Source organism: Oncorhynchus nerka, linkage group LG6 (genome assembly GCF_034236695.1).
Source record: "Oncorhynchus nerka isolate Pitt River linkage group LG6, Oner_Uvic_2.0, whole genome shotgun sequence".
Taxonomy (NCBI): domain Eukaryota; kingdom Metazoa; phylum Chordata; class Actinopteri; order Salmoniformes; family Salmonidae; genus Oncorhynchus; species Oncorhynchus nerka.
Window position 1 is genome coordinate 53,761,482 of NC_088401.1, and position 20,687 is coordinate 53,782,168.

At 42.5% G+C, this 20,687-nt stretch overlaps 1 protein-coding gene across 2 annotated transcripts in view; it reads right to left on the bottom strand.

Annotated features, from left to right (window-relative positions):
• The window catches only part of LOC115130634 (fibroblast growth factor 13), a 191,160-nt gene extending 173,611 nt beyond the window's left edge, over positions 1-17,549 (bottom strand). For both annotated transcript variants that reach the window (XM_065019673.1, XM_065019671.1), the window contains exons 1-2: positions 17,041-17,549; positions 16,584-16,752 (exon numbers count right to left, since the gene is read on the bottom strand). In XM_065019673.1, the coding sequence (XP_064875745.1) occupies positions 16,584-16,632 (49 nt within the window). In that variant the 5' untranslated portion in view covers positions 16,633-16,752; positions 17,041-17,549. The remainder of the gene's footprint in view (positions 1-16,583; positions 16,753-17,040) is intronic.
• Positions 17,550-20,687: the final 3,138 nt, after the last annotated feature.

A 20,687-nucleotide genomic window follows, 5' to 3' on the forward strand; every position in this document is an offset into this window, starting at 1 on the left:
TAAATGTAATTATCCATTAAGAATGGTTTTTCATAAAAATATATTTGAGTTTAACCATAATATTTGTTGTAATATTTGATTTGTCTTTTCAGGAGGATGACATTTCAATTTTAACCAGCTTTGTATTGCTTGTTTCAGAAAAGGCAATACTTTGAACAAGGTTTCATTTTCATGAGAGGTTGTAATCTGGATAAAGGCAAAAAGGCCATTTTTGAACAGCAGGTGAGCCATTCTTACTAATCTGCTGGAGGACCAGTTTGGGTTTAAGTATAACTTTTGTATGACTGAAGCTTTTAGTGAGAGGTTTAATGCTTTAATATTTAATCATTTTAGCCCCCCAAACTCGTATTCATTATATAAATAAGCACGTTTCATTTTGTCTGGCTTACCGTTCCAAATAAAGTTAAATATTTTTTGCTCATATAATTTGAAAACAAGTCGTCTGGAGTAGGCAGCAACATAAGTAGATAAGTAAACTGAAATATGACTAAAGAGTTCATTAGTGTGATTTCTCCCTAAATAGACAGGTATTTAACTCGCCATGGTTGCAAGATCTGTCTATTTTTGAGAAGTTTCTATTGAAATTTGTTGTAGTGAGTTTATTTCTTTAAGGATATGAATACCAAGTATGTCTACTTCAACATCAGAACATTTTATTGGTCATAACTACAGGGTAATGTAAAAGTTGTGTAGTTTAATGTTCCAATACATAATATTATTAGGTTTTAGTCCAGAGAGGCCAGAGAAATTATCCAGATTATCAATGATACCATACAGGGATCCAGATTGTCAATGATACCATACAGGGATCCAGATTGCAGACTTAAGAGAAAGGTAGAGTCATTGGCATACATTGACATTTTTGTTTTTAAGCTGTGGATTTCTAGCCCCTGATTTATTGTTGGATCTTATTTTAATAACTAACATTTCGCGATAGCCAAAACAAATAGATATGGAGAGAATGGACAACCTTGCTTAACTCCTCTTGATAGTTCACTACTTTCTGATAAGTAACCGTTATTTAATATTTTACATCTGGAGTTGCTATACATAACTTTAACCCATTGTATAAGAGATTCACAAACATGTAAATAGTCCAGGCATTTATATATACACATTCTAGTCGTATTTTATCAAAGGCCTTTTTTAAATCTGCTATGAAGACCAGGCATGCATTCTTTGATGTTTCATAGTGTTCTATTGTTTCATGTAATTGTTGTATTTTATCACCAATGTATCATCAATGCAAAAACACTGTCTGATCATGATTAATAATGTCCGGTAAAACCTTTCTAATTCTATGTGCAATGCATTTTGCCAGGAGTTTTGCATCACAACATTGAAGTGTAAGGGGCCTCCAGTTTGTTAAGTGAACTGGATCTTTTATACTTACCACCTGGGTCCTGTTTCAGTAATAGTGAAATCAGATCTTGCTACGTATTTGATAGTCTACCATTTTTTGAAGATTCTAAAAGAATTTGGTACATTTTTGTAATATATGACACTTGATCGTTCTTAAATAAGTTTCTCCAATTCTTTTTGTTTTTCCTCTAACTTATTTTGTGCCTCTGCGGTACAGTTTTCATTGCCATCCACCTGTAATGTTAGTTTCTAAATTCATTTTTTAAATAATATTTATTTTGTCATTTTTTATTAATTTTTCACACCAAATACAAATGTACAGATGTCCACAAACAACAACTTAATTTTCTCTGCCCAGACCCCCATGCTCACACCTCCATCCCTAGTGCCTGCATTATTGTTTGCCACATGGCCTTCAATTGTACCAATTAATTTTTCTCGGTCGTTCATGCTATTTCAATATCTAAATAGTAAGTTGTTCGATTTTTTCATTGTGTTGATGATGGCAGATTAATTGATTTCCTCATTTTTAATATACGTTCTTTCAAAGGGGTGATGAGAAAATAATTGCCCAGCCCATTGGGTATCTCATTACACACTCATATGCCTTGTCTTGAAATATACAGGCAGACTGACTTAAAGTAGGTTTACATTTGAATACTTCTGACATCCAACTTTCTAGCTCCTCCCACAAATTCCAGACATAGTATTCCCAGATAGCATGGGTTATTGAGTCATTATTAGTTTTACACTTACGATAGGATTCTGCCTCCCGAGTGGTGCAGCGGTCTAATCCACTGCATCGCAGTGCTAGAGGCATCACTACAGACCCGGGTTAAATCCCAGGCTGTGTCGCAGTCAGCAGTGACCGGGAGACCCATGAGGCGGCACACAATTGACCCAGTGTTGTCCGGGTTAGGGGAACGTTTGGCAGGCCGGAATGTCCTTGTCTCATCGCACTCTAGTGACTGCTTGTGGCAGGCTGGGCACCTGCACGCTGACTTTGGTCGGCAGTTGTACAGTGTTTCCTCTGACACATTGGTGCGGCTGACTTCCGGGTTAAGCGAGCAGTGTGTCAAGAAGCAGTGCGGCACGGCAGGGACGTGTCTCAACTTTCGCCTCTCCCGAGTCCATTTGGGAGTTGCAGAGATGAGATAAGACTGAACTACCAATTGGAAATCACAAAAAAGGGGTAAAAAGTACAATTTTTTAAATAAAAAATAAAGACATGATTCTGCCGTTGTACTGTAGAATTTGTGCATTTTGTCTCTATAATACATTTTATACAATAATTTATACTGGATTAATCGTACATTTATGTTAACTGTAATCTCATTAGTTATGTTCCAACATTCGCAATATACTGTGCCAATATCTGTTATTTTCAAATAACTGATTGTTTATATTTTTTTATAAAAGATTGTCAGTTGTATAGGCTCTCTGCAAGGTTCTGTATAGGATACCCTCAAGATTGCTCAGATGTCCAAAAGATTTCAAATCAAAATTTTGTGTAAAACTTTTAAGTTGGATGTATTTGAAAATATCTAATTTTGGTCAACCCAAAATTACTTTAAAAAAAATAGACCCCCCTTTTTTCTCTCCAATTTCGTAGTATCCAATTGTTTAGTAGCTACTATCTTGTCTCATCGCTACAACTCCCGTACGGGCTCCAGAGAGAAGAAGGTCGAAAGTCATGCGTCCTCCGAAACACAAGCCGAACTGCTTCTTAACACAGTGCGCATCCAATCTGGAAGCCAGCCGCAATGTGTCGGAGGAAACACTGTGCATCTGGCTACCTTGGTTAGCATGCACTGCGCCCGACCCGCCACAGGAGTCGCTGGTGCACGATGAGACAAGGATATCCCTACCAGCCAAACCCTCCCTAACCCGGACGACGCTAGGCCTATTGTGTGTCGCCCCACAGACCTCCCGGTCGCGGCCGGTTGCGACAGAGCCTGGGCGCGAACCCAGAGTCTCTGGTGGCACAGCTAGCGCTGCACAGCTGTACAGCGCCCTTAACCACTGCGCCACCCGGGAGGCCCCAAAATTGCTTTTTAAAGCTTTCATGGAAATAAAGGTATTTCCTACTAACAGGTCATTTATGGTTTCAGTTTTCCATGTGGGCCAATTTATCGATGAATTCTGAAAAGCTCATTTGGTCCTCCCTGACTCTGTCTCCTCCTCCCCCCTCTGTTTCAATCAAACCCCTGCCTCTATAGGGCCCTTCTCTCTGGGGCCCCCGATGAGTGTGTCTGTTCCTGCTGTGGCCCCCAAAGCAGTAGAGTGTGTCAGGGAGGAACCTCCGAGGCCCCTGCTGACTGATCCCATGCTTATTTGGGTTTTGTTGCCGTGGCAGCGTCTCATTATGTAAATGATCTCTCCCTCCTGAGAGAGTGAGAGACAGAGAGAGAGAGAGAGAGAGAGAGGCATGAGATGTAGCTGTGATATTCACCAATCCAGACTGTGTTAAATCGGCTTCAGGGACCAGCGAAGGATTGCTGCTATATTTAGAAATCATCCTCACAATGTATTTTTTTTGCCTCCCCAAAACAGAAAGCCATCTCCCCAGTTAAGACTCTGCAATGCGCATCGGGTTCACACCAAACACACTAACACACACATTACATGTTTTCGATTGAGCAGTTGATAATCATTTACGAGATTAATTCATCCTTAATCTCTTCCCCATTCTATCCTTTCTGTGTCCAATCCCATCCGTAATGTGTTTCACTCTGAATGCAATTCTCGTCTTCTCTCATCTCATCTGGGGAGCAAAATTAAACGCTTGTCTCTGAAGAATAGGCCCTAACAGAAATCTATATTATGTTTCTAGCTCCAGGGAAGTCAATACTTAGCAGAGAGATCCTTTAAACATTGAATATTTCTTTTGAATCACCCACTCAACGTGTCCTATCATAATCTGATCCTATTAAATGACTGATCTTCTGATGTCACCTGCTCCCCTTCTTATTTCCACTCCCGTCATTGGACATGGCAGTTCTAATTAGTGGCTTAACCAAATCCCCCTTGATTACTCTGCAGTGGTCTGTGACAGTGATCTGCTGCTGCCTGTCACACACCTGTGCCAGCCAGTACACACACAGTGCAGTTTAGAGCAGATGGAGAGCAAGTCAGCCGATGCAGAGCCTCCACCTCCTCCCAAACCGGAGTTCTGCTACCCTGGCCTACCCCGTGCTGACGAAAAGCGGATAAAACACACACTCACTTATCCCACCGACTGCTGTCGATGCTGTTTGAGAGCAGCTGTCGATGCTGTATGTGTTCTCCTCCAATCAGAGAGCAGCTTGCCTTCTGAAGGTCTGCCCACTCTCTCTACCAGCCAGCCCACAGAGGAACCAAACAGTTCTGACACACCCAAACAAGGTACCCACACACTCAACCATGGATCGCATAGGTCTCTTGTGGGGGTGTGCATGTCTGAATCCTGATAAAACTGCCATTTTGAGCTGAGTGACCCGCAGATCAATATCATCAATAGCATTAACCAAGCAGGCTGGGCATTTTTTATTTATCCATTATTTTACCATTTAAGTTGACTGAGAACACGTATTCATTTGCAGCAACAACCTGGGGAATAGTTCCAGGGGAGAGGAGGGGGATGAATGAGCCAATTTTAAACTGGGGATTATTAGGTGACAGTGATGGTTTGAGGGCCAGATTGGGAATTTAGCCAGGACACCAGGGTTAACACCCCTACTCTTACAATAAGTGCCATGGGATCTTTAATGACCTCAGAGAGTCAGGACACCCATTTAACATCCCATCTGAAAGACAGCACCCTACACAGGGCAGTGTCCCCAATCACTGCCCTGGGACATTGGGATATTTTTTAGACCAGAGGAAAGAGTGCCTCCTACTAGCCCTCCAACACCACTTCCAGCAGAATCTGGTCTTCCATCCAGGGACTGACCAGGACCAACCCTGCTTAGCTTCAGAAGCAAGCCAGCAGTGGTGTGCAGGGTGGTATGCTGCTGGCATTAACAAATCAGGCTGGGCAGGGGGGAGTCACGCCTTGACTTAACAACATCGTTAGGTTCTAATTTTTCAGAGTAAATAACTCACGGACACTGGAGAAGCTAATTCTTCCCAAAGGGTCGACACAGCTGTAATTCAGACAAAGACATGTCTTCACCACTACAAGTATATATACTCCACTGTAGGCACTCCTCCTTCTCTCCAATCCTTACATCTTATGCTTCGACAGGAAGAGGGTGATAGGATAATAAACCATCATTTCTCACTTCAGGGGATCTGACCTGACCTCAACCCCTCCTTCGCCTAATCCACAGATGTCCATCCGCTTCCCCTATAGCAATCCTGTGACCTCCTCCCGTCCACCCAACACATTCCAAAGCCATCTGTCTTTCTACAGAGAACCATTAACCTCTGACATAAAAAAAACTGTCTCTTTCACTCCAATATATACTGTGCTTATGCGTATAACAATGTTCAAAGTTGACCCCGAATCCAACAACATGCAGAGCTCAAACCGCTTAATCCACTTGTATGTCCCCACCACATGCAGAGGACCGACTCATGCTATAGTATGCTGCCTGCGCTCTCAACGCTCCACTCTCACTCAACCCTCAGCCAGCCGACAATCCTACACATTCAGCACTACAGATGAGCCTAATTCGCCTTGTCTTGAAAATGTGTTTTAAGGCATGCCAATTGCTAATGGTATACATTTAGGTTGTGTTGTCATCGTCCCGGGAACTTGGCGTAGTCTGTGGGCTGCTGAAAGCTGACGCGAGGAGGCCCAGACCTGGTTTCAATGTGCTGGTTAAATGAGCTGCTGGACAAGGGAAGCGGGAAGAAAATAATCTCGTTATAACATCCCCAGCCCAGGCGGCGGGTTAGTGGTAAGGAGATGGCAGCCTGTCACTCGGGTTAGCGCACACCAGGCTACTCAGAGCCAAAGAGTCTTTGGCCAGCTCAGGCTTTATAGCCACGGCTATGCTAATGCTTATGTAAACACTAACGCTAACTACGCTAATGCTAATCTCAGCCACATCAAAGCCAGAGGCGACCACACTCAACTACAGTACAGCACTCTGGCCCACACTACGCTGCTTTGCTCTCCCCTCAAGCCCTGCTTTATTATTCTCCAGCCTACAGCCCACTGTTCTGTTTATTACCACTGGCCCCAGCCTTATTGCCTTCCATTCTTACCTCGCCTTAATCCAATTTTAATTAGTGTGTGTCCGGACTTTCTTTTAATCCTCCGGCTTCCTGGTTTAAAATGGAGCATCCATCCACCGGGGCCGGAAAAGCCTTTTACACGACATGACTTCTAGACCTTGATATCACGTGGACAGGAGTCAGGACACCAGCACTGAGGATGTTGTTCCGAGACTGAAGAAGTCACTGAAATGAGACTGAAATGAGAAACTGAAATGGTCTTTTTTTGAATATCTGAAATTATGCAGTGCAGTGTGGTTGTGATTGAGCTCCAACAGGCTAGGCTAGCGCCCAGTTCTCTTCCACTGCCTGAGGCTGCTTAGTGACCTTTGACCTTCTGATAATTGCTTCTGTGGCCTCACTTTACCCCTCAACTGACAACAAATCACTGCCTCACCAGAGGTGTCCCCTGCCAGTCCCTAGTTGGACATAAAGACATAGAATAGTGAAGCAGCTGCAATTAAAAATGTAACATTCACACTATGGTCGTGTTTCCTTGCTCAGATGAGTCAACGCAACACCCAATGGGTGAATTCCTGCCAGTTCATGCTGGGTTCATAGCCGAAAAAAGTGTCCCAGCTGTCCCAAAAAATGATGGCCTACACGGATGTGGAGGAACCCCCTGCGTTGGCGAAATGGCTGCAAACTGCGGAGCGTTATAGTAGCTCTCCCACACCTGGCTCACGCAACAACGCTGATTTGAAATCACATTTGATTTGATTTGATTTGCTCAATTAGTAAACAAATTAAACAAAACTTTGAATCATTTTGAGACTAGAGGAAATAGGATGACTGCTATGTTTAACAACTGCCGTCACAGTTGCCTTGCTTGTCAACAGCCTTCTGGCTATTGTAGTCTTTTGACTGCAGAAAAACAGGAATCGAAAGTTGAGGCAGGCATGCGAGGGAGGGGCAACTTATATTGAAGACGGCTTGTACTGTATATTGATCAGGAACTAAAGCCTGCTAGAGGGAAAGATTCTTAAAAAATCTAGCTAAGAAGACCTCTGCCTTTCAGATACAATTATCACTCATTCAGCTGATACTGTATATCTCAAATTCTTGTTAGTGTAGGATAGGACAACTCTGTATCTACTACATACTGTACATTGAAACGAATTACATTTCTTTGTCTTGTCCATCTAAAGCTTTGCTCCACTTGTAATTCAGCTGTGCCTCTCATACTGTCCCCTTGGTCCTTCTTCCCTGTCCTCTGTCGACAACGGCGACACATCAGCAGCCAGCCACCTGCTCCCTGTGGACCATGTGTGTCGCTATCTCTGTCACGTTGTCACTGGGTCCGCTCTTAACACTCAAACTAATGGCTGTGGCTCCCTGTGATCCAAATCATTTAAAGGGGTTAAACTGATGGCTGTGGCTTCCTGTTCTCCATCTCATTTAAAGGGGTTCAACTGATGGCTGTGGCTTCCTTTGCTCTGTCTCATTTAAATGGGTTCAACTGATGGCTGTGGCTCCCTGTAGTCCTTCTCATTTAAATGGGTTTAACTGATGGCTGTGGCTCCCTGTAGTCCGTCTCATTTAAAGGGGTTCAACTGATGGCTGTGGCTCCCTGTACTCCTTCTCATTTAAATGGGTTCAACTGATGGCTGTGGCTCCCTGTACTCCGTCTCATTTAAATGGGTTCAACTGATGGCTGTGGCTCCCTGTACTCCTTCTCATTTAAATGGGTTCAACTGATGGCTGTGGCTCCCTGTAGTCCTTCTCATTTAAATGGGTTCAACTGATGGCTGTGGCTCCCTGTACTCCTTCTCATTTAAATGGGTTAAACTGATGGCTGTGGCTCCCTGTACTCCTTCTCATTTAAAGGGGTTCAACTGATGGCTGTGGCTCCCTGTACTCCTTCTCATTTAAAGGGGTTCAACTGATGGCTGTGGCTCCCTGTACTCCTTCTCATTTAAATGGGTTCAACTGATGGCTCTGGCTCCCTGTACTCCTTCTCATTTAAAGTGGTTAAACTGATGGCTGTGGCTCCCTGTACTCCTTCTCATTTAAAGGGGTTCAACTGATGGCTGTGGCTCCCTGTACTCCTTCTCATTTAAAGTGGTTAAACTGATGGCTGTGGCTCCCTGTACTCCTTCTCATTTAAATGGGTTCAACTGATGGCTGTGGCTCCCTGTACTCCGTCTCATTTAAATGGGTTCAACTGATGGCTGTGGCTCCCTGTACTCCTTCTCATTTAAATGGGTTCAACTGATGGCTGTGGCTCCCTGTACTCCGTCTCATTTAAATGGGTTCAACTGATGGCTGTGGCTCCCTGTACTCCTTCTCATTTAAAGTGGTTAAACTGATGGCTGTGGCTCCCTGTACTCCTTCTCATTTAAATGGGTTCAACTGATGGCTGTGGCTCCCTGTACTCCGTCTCATTTAAATGGGTTCAACTGATGGCTGTGGCTCCCTGTACTCCTTCTCATTTAAAAGGGGTTAAACTGATGGCTGTGGCTCCCTGTACTCCTTCTCATTTAAAAGGGGTTAAACTGATGGCTGTGGCTCCCTGTACTCAGTCTCATTTAAAAGGGGTTAAACTGATGGCTGTGGCTCCCTGTACTCCTTCTCGTTTAAAAGGGGTTAAACTGATGGCTGTGGCTCCCTGTACTCCTTCTCATTTAAAAGGGGTTCAACTGATGGCTGTGGCTCCCTGTACTCATTCTCATTTAAAAGGCTTAAACTAATGGCTGTGGCTCGGTGTTGCTTAAAGGGTTACAGCTAAATGAGTCAGCTCTGACACACATCTACTCTAACTGTCAGACAGCCGAGCTCCTAACTCCATCCTCATGGTGGCTCTGATTGGCTGATCCCCCTCTGTTCCTATCTTATTGCCTTCTATACCAACATTAAGATTATGAAGATTGTCATACACCTGGCAGAGGTATTACTCAGGTAATATTTCACTCTATGTGATGTACTATGGTTCATCTCTGTCTGGTGGAAAGCAGAGAAAGCATACAAGGCTCTCTTTCGTCAAGATAGCTCCTGTGGGACAATAATAAATAAAGCTAGCCATGAGTGGCCAATTTCTTGCTGACGTGGTCAGTGTGCTAGATTTAGTCCTAATAGGCCAGTCAGGAAAACAAACATCTTTTTCTAAATGGGGGACATGGCCATGTCTTGCCTGTCCGCATCACAGTCCCACTATGGAGTAGCCTTTGTGAAATAGGGGGTTTCATGTGAATGGGCAGTAACCTATGTAGCCTACTGCGCATGTATCTTATATGTCAGTACGGCCGCTATGAAAACACAATAAAAATCTGACACCACCCAAAATGCATAAACACACGTAGGGGCATGTACTCGGAAATATTATAATATCCCGGCTCTGTATAAAAGAGGTCATTGTCATCAGCACAGTTTGACACACATAACCACAATTATGGAGGATTATCTTTAGATAGGAAAAAAAATACATCCGAGTGGGGTAGCGCATTTCTGGATGTAAAACAATCCAAAGTCCGCTGGAATCCAAACACTCTGAATCGATACATAATCCCACACCTACATGAAAGAGGTCCTGAGATCCTTTCAGCCATTACTTTGACAAGAGAACCGGGGTTTAGAAATAATAAATAAATATTTAAGATCAGTCATGACACGAATAACCAACTTCCAGCCAAAGCCATCTTTACGGATAATCACATAAGTACCATTTCAAGCCTGACTTGCTACAATCCCCCTACAGTTCATCACTACATCTAATTTGAGTCAAATCCACACCTACATACCCTCAAACCCTACCCATTGGCACTGTGTGAGCATTTCAATATCTGAGAATGAATGAATGATGAAGACGAGACGCGGGGCTGTGTTTTCACTCCTGGCCCTTTCTTGAATGAGGATTAAAGCATACCAATGAACACAGAGGAAGCCAAATGATGTGGCCGATTTAGATGTGTACTAAGGGAGCAACGGTAGACCATGATGCCGGGGGTCAGGATGAATAGAGAAAAGAGATAAGGAGAATGAGAGGGATTGAGGAAGAGCTTTATACAAACCCATTCACCTCATAAAACACACAGCTTTCAGAATTGGCACGGACCAGACTGGCTGACGCATCATAGCAGCCAGGTATTTAGGGGATTTTAACGGCAGGTCACTGACCCCGGCCACACAATGATGAAATGAGAGAGGAGCTAGATCTACTCTACCTAGTACCTTTTTGGTATCATTGTTTTGGGGATGACACACACTGCGTGGTAAGGCCTTGCACCCATGGATGGTTACTGGAATGAACTGACTGAAAGCAACCAGGTCAGTCATGGCAACTTTACTGAATGAAGAAAAACTCCTGGAAAAGGTAATGTTGACAAATCACTTCACCGAAGGACCATGACACTTTATTAATCACGTGCCAACTCACACAACACCCAAGTCTATATGCCTTGTGGATACTGAAGCCTACATTTGGGTGCTGAATGGTGTTCCACTCCTCTTAAGGGCTGAGGACAAAGCAGGACAGAGACAGACAGATAGACAGACAGAAAAGCACCACTTACAGTGCCTCGCCAGCTAGCGAGGCTGTCCGTCAGTGCCCACACTGCCCGGGCACGGCGGGCAGAGCGAGGAGCTGGAGAGACAGGACCCCTAACTTTCCCAAACATCTCAGGGCGGCGCGGCGCGATGCAGAGTGGCAGGTCTCTGATGCGCGGCTGTGAGCCAGCCTCCTCGGGGCAGCGTAGCCGGATCTGCGTCAGCACCGTGAAAATGGTCTGACAGGGCACACTGGCCCTGGCGCTGCCGACACGACATCTCCATCCACATCTCGTCTATACGCTGGGAAATCGACTTAGAAAATGTCCTGTTTGCAGTGTTTACACACAGCATAATTAAAACGAACAAGTATAAAAATACTAACTACATGTACTGCTGAGTGCAAGTAAGTTTATGTTTCACTTTATTTCATCGGGTTATATACTCTATGTCAGACATACTGTGCATGGCCACATCACTGTGAAGCAAGGACATGATGAGACGTTGTACCGAGATCCTGCCTGGTTCAATCAGCGGCGTACAGTCAAACTATACTCCACTTGCAATATCATTCAAAATCCAACACATCCCATAGAGACTTACAAACTTTCCACTTACATTTGAGGTTTTCCGCTTTGTGGTGAGTTTCCACTGTAGCTGCCCGTCAAATCACATAGAAAAGCACTTTTTCTCTCTTTAGCGATTGTGGGGTAAATAACTACTTTAGAAGTGAGTGACATAAGATCAAGTCTAAATATTTTAGCTTGACGGAATGGTATAGCCTACTGTACGCAAGGATCACTTGTCACTTCTCAGCGACTAGTTAGTGAGTTAGCGCCATAACATCACCCAACAGCAGCGTTAAGCTAACACCATATCCCCAGCATGGCGATTTTGTGTAGAAGATAACAAACCTCTTTAGCACTATTCTAATCTCCTCCTTTGTCTTTGCTGAAACCGACCCCGTCCTATTTAAATGGGCTTCCGAGAGAGCCAGCCAGCTACCAGATCAAAAGATGGTAATGATACTGTAGGCGGCGTGTTGTTTAGCCAATGAGATTAGAGCAGGTGTCACAGCAGAGCAGGGGAGAGCTGGCTCCTTTGTGATTCAGGAAGCAGTGACTCCAAACTCTGGATATCTATTGATTGGCCAACGTGGCTGCCCTGGGCTGAATTAATATGGCGGCAAATATGCAAGACTTATACCTTCTGCTCGGCTTATGCCGTTAAAGAGGCACTGACAGAGACAACAAAAGAGGTCTGAGAGTCTATAAAAAAAAGCAGGCCACAAAGAAGCCTGGGAGAGAGAGAGAGTAATATGTTAAAGGAGATGCCACGTTTGATAAGTGATTTCTGTAGAAGAATATTCGAAAACCCACGACACATACAATAACAAGAGGCTTTATAGTCAAAGACTAGAAAAGAGAGACGAGAAATGTCAACATAATGACTATGTAAACAAGCATTGATCCCGTTGGTTTCCCAGGCTCTGGGATGCTGGGGTTGAGGCCGGGATAGCAGGGACACTTCGATACACCACTCTGTCCGGACAACTCAGGCTCACCAGGGTGCGGGGAAGCTCACAAACTGATTTGCCTGCTTTGATATTGGAGGGAGGCTGTATCCCTGCCTAAAACATGGTTTTCTCTTGTTACCGTTCTGTAAATCACATGTAATAGTACAGGATGTACTCCTATCTTGTGAAGCATGACCTTTCACTGAGTGAGCCAACGCACAGAGAATAGATAGCATTTCTTATTATCCCTCTATTCTGTTACTGTCCTGCTACTCACACACATACTCCCTTTTTAATGGGAACAGAGAGCATTGGGGCTCGATTTAATTCGCTGCACTAAGATCCGCGTTATAGCACAATTTAAATGTAAAAGGCAATGTTCCCAGCGTTCGCGGGACGACATTAACGGTAAACACTGCATACGTGGGCTCATTCAGAAATGACCATTCCATTTCAATCGCGCCATAACGCGGATCTTCAGCGCTACGGATTGAATCGAATCCTTTAAGAAAATATCCACGATCAAAGAGTTTGGTGAGATGTGCTAACATTTTGTCGAACTGTGACGCAAGCGTAGGGCTTAAGTCTAGGCCTGGAACTTCATTCCATTATTTCCAGGGTTTAACTCCCTTCCTCAATCCCATATTGTTCTTAAAAAGAGCAGTGGAATTGATCTAAAGCTGAAACTCCAAAGACAGTGAATAAAAAGTGATGGTCATATGGACTATCATTGACATCTCTAATACATAGTGCTCTATGCACGGTGGATCGTTCACTTTCCTCTGTAGGTGCTGGTTAGTGTCTGAGGCTAAAATAAAATGAAGTTGATTAAAACTTTAGTTGATATAACCACTTCTGATGTACAGTGCCAGTCAAACATTGGGACACACCTACTCATTCAAGTGTTGTTCTTATTTGTACTATTTTTTTTAAATAGTAGAATAATAGTGAAGACATCAACAATTATGAAATAACACATATGGAATCATGTTGTACCCCCCAAAAAGTGTAAAACAAATCAAAATATATTTTAGATTTTAGATTCTTCAAACTTGCCACCCTTTGCCTTGATGACAGCTTTGCACACTCTTGGAATTCTCTCAACCAGCTCCGAGGAATGTTTTTCCAACAGTCTTGAAGAGGTTCCCACATATGCTGAGCATCTGTTGGCTGCTTTTCCTTCACTCTGCGATCCAACTCATCCCAAACCATTTCAATTGGGTTGAGGTTGGGTGATTGTGGAGGCCAGCTCATCTGATGCATCACTCCATCACTCTCCTTCTTGGTCAAATAGCCCTTACACAGCCTGGAGGTGTGTTGGGTCATTGTCCTGTTGAAAAACAAATGATAGTCCCACTAAGAGTTAAACAGACAGAATGGTGCTGCAGAATGCTGTGGTAGCCATGCTGTGAATGCTGTGGTATCGCTGCAGAATGCTGTGGTAGCCATGCTGGTTAAGTGTGCCTTAAATTCTAAATAATTCACTGACAGTATCAACAGCAAAGCATTCCCACCTCCTCCTCCATGCTTCACGGTGGGAACCACACATGCGGAGATCATCCATTCACTTACTCCGTGTCTCACAAAGACATGGTGGTCAGAACCAACCATCTCAAATTTGGACTCATCAGACCAAAGGACAGATTTCCACTGGTCTAATGTCCATTGCTCATGTTTCTTGGCCCAAGCAAGTCTGTTCTTCTTATTGCTGTCCTCAGAGCAGTGGTTCTTTACCGCAACTCGACCATGAAGGCGTGATTGACACAGTCTCCTCTGAACAGTTGATGTTGAGATGTGTCTGTTACTTAAACTCTGTGAAGCATTTATTTGGGCTGCAATCTGAGGTGCAGTTAACTCTAATGAACTTATCCTCTGCAGAAGAGGTAACTCTGGGTCTTACTTTCCTGTGACGGTCTTCATGAAAGTCAGTTTCATCATAGTGCTTGATGGTTTTTGCAACTGCACTTGAAGAAACTTTCAAAGTTCTTGAAATCTTCCATACTGACTGACCTTCATGTCTTAAAGTAATGATGGCTGTCGTTTCTCTTTGCTTATTTGAGCTGTTCTTGCCATAATATGGACTTGGTCTTTTACCAAATAGGGCTATCTTCTGTATACCACCCCTACCTTGTCACAACACAAGTGATTGACTCAAACACATTAAGGAAAGAAATTCCACAACTTTTAACACGGCACAACACGGCACACCTGTTAATTGAAACATTCCAGGTGACTACCTCACAAAGCTGGTTGAGATAATGCCAAGAGTGTGCAAAGCTGTCATCAAGGCAAAGGGTGGCTACTTTGAAGAATCTCAATTATAAAATAGATTTTGATTTGTTGAACACTTTTTTGGTTACTACATGATTCCATATGTGTTATTTCATAGTTTGTCTTCACTATTATTTTACAATGTAGAAAATAGTAGCAATAATGAAAAACCCTAGAATGAGTAGGTGTGTCCACATTTTTGACTGGTACTGTATAATGCTGTATTATGACAAGGATACTGTGTGTGTGTGTGTGTGTGTGTGTGTGTGTGTGTGTGTGTGTGTGTGTGTGCGGGAGGGGGGGGGGTTCAACCCAGACCTAGGGATCTGGAAAGTTCCATGTGAAACTTGAGGTGAGAACATCTCAATAAGTGAGAGCATGCACAAGTCAACTGCATTAGGCTTCAAGTCCAATTCACCAAGCAAGTGATAAAGCAATGGACTGAATAAAAAAGGAAAACAATTATTGGAGGACAAAGAAAAAGGTCCACACTCTTACTGTTGGCGCTTGAGAAATGTCACAGAATAACATGTTTGGAATATAGTGTATTAGACATGAATTAAACAATATATGTGAGGTCAAACTGAGCCATATTCATCTGTTTAGGGCGAATAGCGCAGTATTTACCAAATAAAGCAGGAAACATGACAAGCAGGGAAGCTGGTGGGTATAATTCAAATATAATTTTGGTTTTAATTATGATCATCTTTCAATAAGCACATAATCAAAACAAACATTCCTTTCAATGGAATCATAGGCTATTAATAAATTCAACATAGCCTACAGTACTAATATAAAGCAGATGAATCCTGAACAAACTATTTTGTAATTGAATATGACTCCACATTGGCTGCCTCTTTGTCAGTTTCCAGTAGCTGTTGGATACATTCTGTTTTGATGGGTTGCCTTGCCATTGATTGCTTCAATTGACAAAAATATGCAATCATCAAAACAAAGGGATGAAAGCCTGTGCATGCCAGCCCCCAAACTGTCATGGACAACCTCGGTGTAGAGCGCGCACATCGACTAATCTCGCTGAGGTTTCTCTGGCAACCTTGCCTCCCTTTGTCTCCATGGCAATGGCTCGCCAGTTTACATCCCGACACAAAGCGAGGCTTTTTCTAGAGACGTGCAGAGGCTAATTTTTACGCAATGGGTCATTAGCGCACGAGCTACCAAAACAAATGGTGTGCCCACGTCATATTAGCGTAGAACTCCCCTGTGTGTGATTAGAATATGATGTTGAAAGCTGGTCAAATGCAAACCCACGTAAAAAAAAAAGATGCAAGCAAGAACAGAGGGGATTTCAAAGGGATGCCAGTGACATTGTTGTTCACTGCCTTCACATTAAAGCGACAGCATGACCATTATTCATGTAGGTTAACCAATGCTCATTAAAAAACACTACATGGTTTGATTTTCATTATGGTTCTTGGTTTTGAATTAATTAATGTAATATTATCAAATATTTATTGTTTAAATAATGAAACCAATAAATGAGATACACTACTTGCGTAATCATTGGGTTATAAGCAGGTTATAACATGTGCTAATTCTAGATGGCTACTGGTTGAGTCTGAAATGACACCAGCAAGCCACATATGCCGTGCCATTCAGTAGCTGGCCTACTATTGTTTTCAGAAATCTCAAAGGGCGAGCAGAGGATGTGTGGGAGATGAATGAGCGCACGGTCGCTTTAAACCAGTGATTTAGGAGCAGCAATCTGTGCGTTGCCAGGCTTGCCTCTTACCCTTGGAAGCATCCTTATCTTCTTTTGGCTTCGCCACTTTTCCGCTCATAGATCCCAGTTTGGATGTGTAATTCCCGATTTAGACAAGAATGGAAATCCGTTTAATCGCTTGCAGACAATTTCTTCAATGAAATCCTTTCCAAAGCTACCAGGTGCTGAGATAAGGGTTCTGTTAGACAATTAGAAAACAGTGCAATTAGTCTTTAAGGTTTTATTTTGATGAAGCAAGTTGTATCAAGAGAGGACTACAAACAAAGCAGACCTGTGGGGCCATATGATTCCATATGATGTATGACGCCAGCTGTCAATGGATATATCCAGTTATTGATACATTCTACCCACATAGCCTACCTACACAATTGAGTTCACAAAGCGCATCTGAAAAATTGGTAAAGAAACGCCTTGGTATCCATGGACCATCACCACCATAAAAGCGTGTGAATCTAGTTTGTCTTACCTTATCTCCTCCACGTTTTCTGCTACATCAATGCACATTGATAAAGAAAAACGCTTCCAACATGAATCCCGCTATGTTGCATGCAAAAATCACGACCCTCTCGGTTGTGTCAAAGGAACTGAAAAAAAAACTAAGAAAATAAGAGCAGGGCTTCCATGCGCGTGTCAGTCGACGTCAAAGAAAAACGGAAAGTGCATCACATTAAGATTACATCAAAGGAGCAAACGTCTCCACATGGGGTATCCGCAAATGCCATCCACTACAACGGACGCAACCGGGTTTTCTTGAAGCCTATGGTGACTATTCTATTCAACACGAGCTCTTCCAAGGCATTTCACACGCTGGAAAATATAACACACAGATCAACAGGATCCACAAAGTGAGCGCTGTATTCCATCCCTAACACACATGCACAGTCGGTGATGCTACGTTTAGCTCTATACGTTTAATAAAATGCATGCATTTTGGGCATGAAAATCAATTGTTTATAGTAAATCCGCTTCGATACACCGTTGCTCTAAACGCGCGCGTTGGATGGGGAGCGTGAGGAGCGCTGTGACCTCCGCGTCAAGTAGCCTACTGTAGAATCAAGAAGAGTGGCCGGGCAGCAGATTACGCAGCATTGACAAACACCATCTATTAAATTGTTTGATTATTGTAGGCTAGTGTTTCCTTTAAAACTGTCTGAGGAAACCAACAGCCTAAATAAGCGTGCTATTTATTTTATACCTACATATGGACAAACCAATGTTCACGATGTAAATGCATTATATGCTATTATGGTTCGCCGTTTGCTATTCGAATCATCTGTACACTTTGAAACAATTCAGTGACTAATAAAGTACATAACCTTTACGCACAAGTGCCAATTACCGAAACAGTCCCAAAAGACGCTCTTTATATCAAATATCGTTGACATACATAATGTTACAGACCAGCTAAATCAGACAACTTACAGTATTATATATATAGTCAAAGTATTCCAAGTAGTCCAAGCAAGCATATAGCCCAGAAATCGCAGTCCACGGAAACTGGAGCAAGTCCCAAGCCACTAAAGGAAATAACTCACCTGGATGCACGAGATGGAGAGGCAAAAACTGTTGAAATTGACAACGAATGTCAGCGCACTTGCCTACAAAATATGTCTTAAGTGGATACGTAAACATTCAGATGTTCCAGATGCTAACGGATCAATATGAACGGCTGCTTGTATATGCTTCAATATGTTATTCCTTTTCAAAAGGGGTGTTTTAAATACCTTTCTAAAGTTTTGCTGCGCTGACAGATGCGCAGTGGAATGCAAACCAATAGGCCTCGTGTACTAGTCGATATCTGGGGGAAATACTGCGAAGGAGAGATGGCATTGTATGCGTAATTCTAATTGGCTGCAGCGTTATTCGCATTAGCCTACCATGTTTGAGTCCCGGGAAATCATAATTACCTTTAGTTGTGTAGTTGGTCGTTGATTAATTTCATCAGTCATTTAGCAACAGATGCAACGAAAAAATAATATTCATACTCATTTAAAATAGTGGACAATTACACGAAACGTTCATTTATTCGTTTATTTGTCACGGACAATGTACAACATACCAATCCACCAGATTTAGCTAGGTAGGTTTTTAATCTGTAGTCCCTGGAAGCAACTATTTTACGCAACAAAAATGTGAATTGGCACTCGTTGGTACAAAGACCACAGGCAACGAAACGCTCAGCTCAGAAACCATCATTACTAGTTTATAGAGCCACAATATATCTTGTTATGATTGAGGATTAACTAACAGGATTATTGGTACCGCATGTTTGTTATTGCTGATGAATCTTCGCCGTCGTTAACCCTTACATTCCTCTCTGGGCCAATAACGCCGCGTAAAATTATTAGTAGACTATCATATTGCCAAAAGCCATGGTAATGTGACTGTGTACAATGTGAAATGTTGATTTCAGAACAAAGATAACTGTAGGCTATCAAAGCATGTGAAACTACACGATGCTTGTTTTTAATGTTTAAGATTGGCAAACAACTTAACTGCATCCAACTTTATGATTTTCATTGGCGTTTAGTAAAATTGCGCAGCCAATAGCTGTAATAGATAAGCCAAATTAATGACCATGTAATTACGTAATTGTAGTGACATTTTTTGTAAAGTAGGGGTGTTTTGTCTTGCCACTGAGTTAGATAAGAACATTTTTTAGAAACTGCGGCCTTACCTTATGTTGACAGTTAATTGTAGCCTTGGCCGTAGAAGATGAGAAAAAAAGAAATAGAAACAGTAAAAGTCAGCGTTCACCCCATATTTAACACATGTAAAGTTATCCTAGACAGGATCAATGTGTGATAATCAAGTCGACAACTCCAGACGCAAAATTCCGAACTGTTTGATAAATTTACTGCGCAACATGTCTTGTAACACGAAACGTGCCCCTTCTAACTTGTCACGAAGTAGAACTGCAAATTGCGGTCCTAGGTCGAACCCTGTATGCGTTGTGTCAGTCACATTGTCACCTGGCAGGTTCTGTGCCTCTCATCTGCAGAAAAAAAGTATGTGGTTGAGGGTCACAGGATCTATACAAGTTTCTATTTTTAGTGTTAACTGGACTCCTAAAAAACTTTTCGCTTATTCTCAAATTTGTCAAGACATTTCAAGTAGGCTTCTACCGGCTGTAGCTGCCAAACTGCACTTCCCTTTCCTCCTCTAGGAGGGAGTAAGAGCACTAACTGGCCATTGGAGACCCTGCCAAATTTTAAATAATGCAATATAGTAAAATGTGCTTGCTGAAATCAAACTACAAGTTCAGAAACTGTTCATTATTATTATTACTCTGGAACCAAAACCGTAAAAACTACCATCACCAGAACAACTGTAAAACGTTATACTAGCACTGGTGAGGTTGCTAGAAAAAATATTGTTGATACTACTTTTCACACTACAACCATATTTGCGGAAATCCCAATGGCCATAGACTTGAATGGTAAAAATTCTCATCATAACTAGTCTTCAATCATTTAACTAGAAACACCATTCAACTTTTAAAACGTGCATACCGGTCTGGAATAGTGTGCTTGTATACACATTTTTGAAACCATTTATACCTTTTGAACTACTGCTCACAGCTGCTCTGTCACGTTCTGGCCTTAGTTCTGTTATTATATCTTTGTTTTAGTATGGTCAGGGCGTGAGTTGGGTGGGTTGTCTATGTTCGTTTTTCTATCATTTGGGATTTCTGTGTTTGGCCTAGTATGGTTCTCAATCAGAGGCAGCTGTCAACCGTTGTCCCTGATTGAGAATCATACTTAGGTAGCCTGGTTTCACTTTTGAGTTGTGGGTGTTTATTTTCTGTCTTTGTGTGTGTCGCCAGACAGGATTGTTTCGGTTTTCTCTTCGTTCACTTTATTGTATTGTATTTCAGTGTTCATTTTGATTTATTAAAGATTACAAATTGGTCCGATCTATCTTACTCCTCATCAGAGGAAGACGACGAACATTATATGCTCTTGATCTGTTTCAGCTATAAATACCACCCCAATATTGACATGTGCAGACGGCTCAACTTTGATGGCTTCAACACAGCTTTTGCTACCATTCCTACTTCATAAACTATATTCCCAGTCAGTATTAGGGGCGGCAGGTAGCCTAGTGGTTAGG